Source organism: Cynara cardunculus, unplaced genomic scaffold, assembly GCF_001531365.2.
Source record: "Cynara cardunculus var. scolymus isolate 2C unplaced genomic scaffold, CcrdV1 Un_Scaffold_3984, whole genome shotgun sequence".
NCBI lineage: Eukaryota > Viridiplantae > Streptophyta > Magnoliopsida > Asterales > Asteraceae > Cynara > Cynara cardunculus.
In genome coordinates, this window is record NW_020201701.1 from 5,615 (window position 1) to 15,611 (window position 9,997).

Genomic DNA, 9,997 nt, shown 5'->3' on the forward strand with positions numbered 1-9,997 from the left:
TATATCATAATGATTAGTAAAATATATTAGTTTTTAAAGGAAATGATAATAAAATGGTAAAAGTCTAAAATATCTTTGACTTAACAAACTTTTGTMGCAGACTTTACGTCTACAAAGTGCAACCACATCATCAACAACGACCATTAGTGGACGGAACCAAAACTGAAGCCAGAATGCAAACTGTGACRATAAATTTGTATTGAATGAATTGTAAATATCAAAAGCAAGAAAATTAGAAAAGTCCAAGGACCAAAAATGAAGTTTACTTTATTAGTTTAACCCCTTCTTTATTCAATCGCTTCCTATATAGTAACAAAAACCTTTAAAAARGAGTGTAGGAGATAGAATGAAATCAAAATACATGATGATTTTCCTCTTTATCATCTTTCTACAATTCATTGCTTCATCAAACTCAAAATCTATCATYAAGAATCTCCCGGGCTTTCATAGCGATCTTCCTTTCACTCTCCAAACTGGGTATRTTTATGTTTTTGTTTTCATTTTCATTTTTATTTTTGTTCTCTTCTGTTCTTCTTGTATTTATTGCCCCAAAACAACTTATACCAAAAGCTTATTTTCCCGTCATTCTTCGTTTTGTTTTTATGTTAAAAGATACATTGGAATGGGAGAAGATGATTCTATGCAAGTTTTCTACTACTTCGTTGAGTCACAAAGAAGCCCGTTGGATGACCCTCTTCTTTTGTATCTTGCTGGTGGCCCTGGCTATTCTGGACTCTATCCGTTCCTCTACCAAATTGGTAATTTCCTTATATTGCATACTTACATAAGCTTTATACTATTTTAAAACACAATTTTGTAGCATGTTGTTTTTATTAGTGGTTTTCATGGTTAAGTAGTTTATGTTTGAAATCTTTTTCTCAATATTTAGTTTTAAACGCATAGTTTATTCAATCAATGCGAAAAGGGGAGAAATTTGAAGACCATTCCATCAGTAGTAGGCGAATTGCAAAACCGATGTCTTTTATCCATTGCTGCGTTTTTACTTTGGAAATGAAACGAGGGAAAGAGAAGAAAAGGAACGATCTTGTAAAGTTTTTTCTTGTTATAGTACTTGAGTCGAAAAGATAAAGGAATAAAGTTGACTTTTATATCATCATCAAATGAATCATATCTATTTATTATAATTAATGAGCGATATATGTTAAGACATCAGTACCACTGATGATCCATATGACGAGACGACAAGAATTCTTTGATTCAACCATTCCTTAATTCATGTGGTCATTAAAATACATAAACATGTCCATTTGTCCTATATGCTTAGATTGAACATGAGTTTTGGTGTGTTTTTGAGATTTACTCGAGCTCGATCAATACATCTGTTGACATTAACTTAAGGTGACGTTTTGGTCCGCACACTGTTTTTTAATTTAGGATAACGGAAGGGAATATAATGAAATTCAATTTCATTCATTTGCTATTTGGTTCGCGTACGTAACTTTATAATGGAAATATAAATCATGACAACTTATAAAGTTATATTTTAGTCATACTTTTAGTATTTTTTGCTCAATTTATAAATATTAAAGATGGATCAACCAACTAACATCAATAAAGTAATCCTTTTGTAGGTCCATTAAGTTTCAATTTTGAAAGTTCAAAGGGCGATAACATTACATTGGAGTTGAATCCATATTCGTGGTCTAAGGTTCACATTCTCATTCTATCCAAATGTTTACTTTTAAAATTAAAATTCGACTTTACACATCATTTTGTTACATAAAAAATGTATATATCTTTTATTGTATGTATGACGCAAAAATAATTTTGAAATTTTTTGTAGGCTGCTAATGTGATATTCGTAGATCTACCGGTTGGCGTTGGGTTTTCTTATGCTAAAACATTGGAAGCATCAAGGAGTAGTGATTCCATTTTAGCAGTACAAAGTTATGAATTTCTAAGAAAGGCAAGATAATTTGTTTCAAAATGAAACTCTTTTCAAATCATTACGAAAGTAATTTTTTGTTATGTTGCTTATTCAATACTTATGTTGGTATTACGAATTATTGATGAAACTTTGTTTGTGTGTTTAATAAGTGATAACGAATATGTGAATGCAGTGGCTTGTTGAGAATCCCAGGTTTCTGAATAATCCATTGTACATATCTGGGATTTCATACATGGGTATTGTCGTACCAAATGTAGCTTTGGAGATATACAATGGTAAGAACTTCTATTCTATTACAAGATGCACCTTCCTTCGTACATCGATCTCTTTATAAAAAAAGGCTCGACCCACATATCATTCTTTTTATGTACCATTCTCTATTTTTGTAGGCAATGAACTTGGAAATCAACCGCAACTCAACATTAAAGTAAACATCTTACCTCATAAACTTGTTAACGTTATTGCTAAAGTATTTGGTTAGTTCATGTACGATTAAATGAAATAACTTACGACCAATTTGCTACAAAAAGAAAATTCACATGCTTCAATCCCTTAATCGGGGCCTATTCTTGATTGGAAGTTAATAATGCTTTATATTCTTACCAGGAAACTAACCTAACCAAATCAACATTTTTACCCAAAACCCGATTGATAGAAATAAATTTGGTTGACGACATAATTAACATCAGATTAACTAATATGCTATCCCCAATATACAGGGATGCCTAATTGTTAACCCTCTCACGGATAAGTTCATTAGCTTCAATGCAAGATTTGAGTTTGCTCATCGCCTTGCACTTATATCAGATGATATCTACGAGGTAATAAAGATATTCTTAATCATCAACATCATGACACATCTACTTGCGAATAGAAATATGTAAGTTTTGTCGTAAATTGTTTGAATTTATGTTATATTTCAGTCCACAAAAGCAACTTGTGGTGGTAACTATGTATACAATGATCCGCTGAACATCCTATGTGCGGATAATCTTAAACGGGTGGATGAGGTACACATATATCATTCTTCCAGCAAATTCTTTACGATTTTATTGTAACGTAACTTTAGTCGAAATTCCCAATTGCAGTGCACAAGCAAAATTACGCTTTGGAATATATTGCAGCCAAAGTGTGATGCAAGAGACATGGAGCCAACTTGTAAAGTAATTTTTGTTTATCATTTTTTATTTTGCTTGATATAATTCGTTTATAACTCATACTTTTGGAAATTAATGAGTTTTAATTACGGTTTCTCAAAATTTTGTTTAGACATATACCGACACATTTATAGAAACTTGGGCAAACAATAAAGATGTTCAGAAAGCTCTCAACATTCGTGAGGTACATACGTTATTCGCAATGAGTTTACGACATAATACACTATTTATTCAATAACAATGGGTGTGACCATTAGAAGAAAATGTCCCTCATTTTACCCTATGTTTTAACAGTCTTGAATACTGTTTTCTTTTCATGTGCAGGGAATAATTGAAAAGTGGGAGACCACAAACAAGTGCATCAGTTATGATTTTAAGAAAAACGACACCATTTGTTACTCCTACGACGTCTGGAGCAGTATTCCAACCCATAAACAACTTCTTACCAAGAACTGTCAAGTTTTGATCATATGGTAAAACCAATTAATACTCTTTCAATTTCAAATAAAACCATCATTCAATATCGTTTTAGAAGAAGTTCAAGTTTCCCATTTTAGTCTTCATATATATATATATATATATATACATATATTGAATTTTGAACATATTTTGACTTGCAAAGTTGTGACTATATATTATTTTGTATTGTAAAATGAACTCAAATTTCATATCAACCAAAATCTTTTGAATTTCTACTTTTAAACTTTTAGTAACCGGTGACAACAATATGTAAATATTATATTTCAATCGACAGTGGTGATCATGACATGGTGTTTCCATACGTGGGAACTGAGAAATGGATAAGGACTCTTAATCTTTCGATTGAAAGCCCATGGGAACCATGGTTTGTTCGTAACCAAGTTGCAGGGTAAGCTGAGAATTCAAGTATTTTTTTGTTTTTATTATATTTATTTCCTAATTTTGAATTAATTAAGAATCCATTTTGTTTCATGAAATGGCATACATTATTGAAAACTATATATCATGGCTCATGCAAAGTGGTTGCTCTTCCTTTTTGTAGATACCAAATGACATATGCACGAAGTGGATCCTCCATAAAATTTGCAACTGTTTTGGTAGGAAACATGGCACACCTGTTTGATTAATTGTTTATATATATATATATATATATATATATATCTTCTTGTATCTTGCTGCATTGCACGGATACTCTTCTAGTTATGAAAAATGAGCAATACATTTACGGATTGATTTTTGTTTTGTAGGGTGGAAGTCATCCACTGGCAGCGTACAGCCCTGAAGAAGCTTTGGTCATGATGGATGGGTGGCTTACTTCTCATGCTTACTTAAGTGACTCCTAAGCACAAGAGATTAGAGTTTTCATCCATCTTTATTCATAACTAGTGTTCGGTCCTTATAAAAAACCGTATATTTTATTTTACTTGTTTATTTTTTTAAATCTATTGTTAGATGGACTATATTGCAAATTTATATGATGAAAATTATTGGTAACAATCATAGTTTAATTATCTCCTACTTAAGTTACTATTAAATGATATATTTTAAAATAAATGGATACATAAAATGACATAAAGTTGACAAATAAATCAAACGAGATGCATAGTAAAAGTTGTAATTCCAAAATACTACAAGGTTACTTGTTACCGATGCATCGATTTACGACCACAATAAACATGTATATATTATATTAGCAACTCCTCTTTCTGAATGGATGTATAGCAAACTATAAGCAAATTAATTAACAATGGTACCTATCGAGAAGAAACACACACACACATATACATACATCTACAACCTATAACCGCTNACACACACACACATATACATACATCTACAACCTATAACCGCTCCTCTTTTTGAATGCATGTATAGCAAACTATAAGCAAATTAATTAACAATGGTTACTTGTTACCAATGCAAAATGTTGTGAAGGTAACCTGTGTTTTTGTTGTGAATGTTCGACTTTTTTAAACATTCACAGTGTTTTTGCTGTGAAGTTTCAAGTGTAAAAATGTGGTCTCACGGGTCTCACGAAAACATGCTGGTCTCACGTAAACCCAACCCTATATATATATATATATATATGTATGCGTGTGTGTGTGTGAGTCTCTCTGTGTGTGTATTTATGTGTGTGTCCATAAACAAGATTCTTCCTAATGCTTAGAACGTATACAACATCAGTAAGTACAATTTTCTTTTCAAAAGTGGAATTAAGTTCCACACTTCCGGTTCCTTGCACTTTGGAAGTGTGGTAAAGGTTTTAGGGACGGACGTCGTCTAGAGGATACAACCACTACAAGAAAAATAACCTTCAGAGAAGGTTCTATTTTGTACTTACAATTCTTAAAAACTTCTCTAAAGGCTTTATGCTTTTCATTTCCGTCAAAAAACATCTCTATGTAACGGTAGGTAAAGATTTTAGGGACAGTTTTCGGAGGGTATGTTTTTGGTAGCTTTAAGAGACACTTTTTTAGGGCTTTAGATACACTTCAAAACTTCTCTAAAGGTTAGTTAATTTTTTTATAAAAGCTTCTCTAAATGTATTTATTAGTGACACTTTTCAAGTATTGATGACGGTTCACAAACGTCTCTAAAAAGTGCTTTCAGAGAAGGTTTACGAAAAAGCTTCTCCAAAGATATTGGCTTAAGTGACATTTTACCTAAACCTTCTCTAAAGATGTCCTCTAGTTACACTCTATAAACCTTCTGAAAAGATTATCTTTAGATATAAATAATCAAAACCTTCTTTAAATCTTATCTCTAGATACACTTTTAAAAGATCAATTTCTTCTCTAAAGGGCATGTTATTATTATTTTTCATCCATATTTGAGATCTATATTTGTATATAATATATTATATTAATCAACAAAAACAACATAAAAATCTCAAAGCAATAAATTGATATAAATTTACTAGTTGTGTACCCGCGCAATGCGGCGTGAATAAAAAATATAAACGATTTTGAAGCTGATCCATGAAATTTGAGTATGGCTCCAAATTGCAGCTATCTATGAAAAATTATATGAATGTTTAAAATCCAATATGGAGTTGACAAACAAATTAAAAAATTATTGGTCTACTACTTTGATCCGCCATTTCCGATAGGGCACAATTCCTTCCATGGCAGAAGAATTGCTACTTTGATATGCCATTTCCAAAGACGATCCTTTCATCTTCTTCTCTAGTTGAGGATTCATTTCCCAATGGGATGACCTAAGGCTTCTTGATGCACCATCATATTAAAGCTTTGGAGCTTGTACTTTTCACACCTTAGATTTGAAGGTCGAAAGAATGAACATGCCTGAAAAAGTTTATGAAGTGCTAGATGATGCAAAAGCTTAAATCAAAAAGCTCATTTCAGAATATTATGTGAAAGTCAATCTTTGTGACAACTTGAAAAGACCGTATAATGAAATAGTGGTTGCAAACCTGAATTCATGTGAAAACAATCTCTCCCAATTTGAAAAAGTGGTTGCATACCTGAATTCTTCCAGACGGACTCAAGTTAGAAAATAAAGAGGCCTGTTTAAAAGAGATCACAAAAAACTAAACGATTATAACTCTATAGTTCTACAATTAACAATAGAGAAAGAAGAAAGCCTAAAGGTTGTAATTTCTTAATTATATACTCCAAATTACAGATAAAAACCAGCTTTACAAGATAATTATTTTGTTGCATAATAGCTTAGGGGTCATTTACTAAACACTTAACCGGTATGTGCTATCCGTATAAATATTATAAGGGCCAAAAAATCTTACCTGATAAGTGCTTTAAAATAGATCACAACAAAACTAAACGATTATAACTCTATGGTTTTACAATTAACAATAGAGAAAGAAAAAGCCTAAAGGTTGTAATTTCTTAATTACATACTCCAAATTAAAGCTAAAAATCAACTTTAGAAGACGATTATGTTGTTGAAAAACAGCTTATGCGCTATCCGGATAAATATTATAAGAGCCAAAAAATTTACCCGATAAATGCAATCGTAAGGATGGAATTTACCGGGTATGTCCATCAAGACAATAACCAACCAGTGGAACAAAACCATACAAACATAAGTTTGTGAAGCCAAATCAATGGAGTCCTAGAGACATTAGATACAATAGTATGGTCATAATGAGAATCCCAAAAACAGCTTTAGACTTAAAATTCAATCACCAACAAAAAAAACAACATGGTGACAATAATTCAGCTCAAAAAACATTGGGATGGGGATGGGTGGTTTACCTTGCATACACAGAGTACCAAAGCCACTAAGAGTTGTAGCCAATGGAGACCTAATTTCTTAGCAGTTATGCATCTGTTTGCTCTCCTAATGGAGCAAATTGACCAAGATGCTTGTACCTATATGTAAATCATAAGGTTTTAGGACTTAAAGATTAGAAATATTGTTACTGAATGGCTTTATAATGCAAAATGGGACTTGGAAAAATGGATGTTACCATCAAGGCTATGACAAAGATGGTTTATAAGTTAGACGACAATGTAAAATTATGTAAAAAGATGAGGTTGATTATCATTTATTTAAAATTATGTATGAATGGATTTCCAAAAGTCAAGAGGTTCAATGAACAAAAAGGCATGTTTTACCTTGAAAATTGGCTGTCTGAAAGCACAATACTTACTCTGACAGCTACTGGATATATGGCAAAATTTGAGCACTAATCATAAAATAAGGCAACCAACCAAAGTAAACCAAATGAAATGAGCACAGTAAAACAGCAATCCTTGCCTGTGAACACACTATAAAAATACCTTTTATTGGCCGAATAATAAATTAAATTTGGTGCTTATCGATCCACCATTACCTGCTAAGGGCTTACCACATAAATTGTTGCATATGATGCTGTTTTAATGATCTAAAATCTTACCCTATGTTGCGTGAAAATGTTGACCATTACTTGGTAAGCGTTGAGATAATGGGTCTATTCAAGTTAAAATGAAAATTGTAGACGTAAGTGAATACAACGAATGAATTATAGTGATGACTGAAATTTGGTAATTTAGCTCGGAGTTTGCCAAACATCAACTCCTCTCGATGATGCAATCAAGATGATGGTCTATCTTGAACGAAAATTGTTGCAACTTGAAAATAGTTGAAAGAGGTGAAAGAGAAGAACAAGAATTAGGCATGTAAAATAGTCCATTTATGCTTAAAAAGCAATATATCATAGTAAAATTTCTTATATAGAAATCATAGTTACCCTGAAGGATGGTAGGGAGCATGAGGATCTTCAAGTCCAAAACGTCCACCTCTAGGCTGATATCTATCATCATCTTGTAGTTTTGGTTTAGAGCTACAAAAAAACATACAATGTAGAAAAATCAAATTGACTGGACAAAAACATTTTAAAGAACATAAAACCAGTAGAAATTGATTGAGAAACAACATTTTAAAGAACATTTTCCTTCTGTTTCCAGGATTTTGCCCGTAAGATGGTGCCCCAGACATACCAGTTGGTGCAGGACACCAACAACCCTCGCTTGAAGGAGGGAGGTTTAGACATTTGTTGTGGTCCTTGTGGAGAAATGGTGCAAATTGTAGTTTGAAAGATGGAGAACTAAAGATGTTATACCAGAATGACGAGATCAAATTTGAGAAGAGCATAAGTTGTCCAGCAGCAACCATTCAAGAAAGCAGCCAATGGAAGTCAGAATGGCATGTATTTAACACTCTTGAAACTGATCACTTTCCACTGTTGATTTCGATAAACTTAACCCATTTCCCTTAAATGTTGAAACCAATTAGTGTTTATTTAAGTTGTAGGCCCACCATTGAAAGGAATACGTTTTAATATTACTCCATCAAACCTGAAAGATTTCTTAAAGGAACTCCTCCTAACTTAGGTATTCTCTTCTTAGAAAAGTTTGGTTGTAACTCCAGCCTATAAGACTACTATTAAGAATCCAACCAGGTTGCAGTGACTCTTTGAACGGTAGCAATTGGGTTTATAAAACAGTATTATCACAAAATTCAGCAATCAAAACCCTAAACTAAGTAAATCGAAGCTAAATTATCACCAAACAAATGTTCAATCAGAAAAAACAACACCGTTTGAACACGAAATTGAAACAATCAAAACCCTAAACTAGAGTAATCGAAGATTCGAAGCTGAATTATCACAAAGCAAATGTTTGATCACAAAAACAACATCGTTTGAACACGAAATTGAAACAATCAAAACCCTAAACTAGAGTAATCGAAGATTCGAAGCTGAATTATCACAAAGCAAATGTTCGATCACAAAAACAACATCGTTTGAACACGAAAAGGGTGGAAATAAATACCTTGACAGTAAAATCATGAACTGATTATTTGCCAGAGATGTATTTTGAAGAAGAAATGGATGATCAATCATTTCTGAGGAGGAGAAAGCCACCGATTTCTATTGAAGATTAAACTTAAATCAAGTATAGTCAATGAAAATGTTACCTGTAAGGAGAATCGTCGTCTGATGCTTTGAGATTCTCAGGGTAGAGCCAATCGCAAACAGTAAGGGAGGGGGAGGAGTCGATCAAGTAACCAGACTCTCGTATAAACCCCTTTTGTCGATCGTAGTGTACAGGACTCTCGTATCTCCTCTCTGTATAAGACTTTCCTTTTGATTTTCAATAATATCTATACTATATTATAAATCATTTGACAAAAATATTTAAAAACCATTTTTATGCATAAATTACTGTTTATTAATCATATTACTTAAAGTTCAAGATTATAAGTAAATTGTACGTAAATACAACTTATTAAATCTCCATATTCGAATTCATGTAATTAACTGCAGATAAACATAATCAAATATACGATAAACATCTCATTTTAAAATATAAAAAATCTTAAAATATAATTAGGATAATTATCAAGTTATAACAAATTAATTAATTATTATCTTTATAAAAAAATTATATTATTAAACCAGATATAATATATTTCGTTATTGAGCCTA

General features: G+C 32.0%; 1 protein-coding gene across 1 annotated transcript; it reads left to right on the top strand.

The window, feature by feature from the left end:
• Window positions 1-346: 346 nt before the first annotated feature.
• LOC112503847 (serine carboxypeptidase-like 16) lies at window positions 347-4,522 on the top strand. Its single transcript, XM_025107834.1, has 15 exons — window positions 347-477; window positions 613-758; window positions 1,593-1,669; window positions 1,805-1,927; window positions 2,082-2,184; window positions 2,299-2,336; window positions 2,629-2,730; window positions 2,833-2,919; window positions 2,998-3,072; window positions 3,179-3,250; window positions 3,391-3,539; window positions 3,821-3,934; window positions 4,088-4,142; window positions 4,293-4,437; window positions 4,498-4,522. Exons 1-14 carry the CDS (start codon window positions 347-349, stop codon window positions 4,386-4,388), a joined length of 1,368 nt encoding a protein of 455 aa, XP_024963602.1. The 3' UTR covers window positions 4,389-4,437; window positions 4,498-4,522.
• The last annotated feature ends 5,475 nt before the right edge of the window (window positions 4,523-9,997 follow it).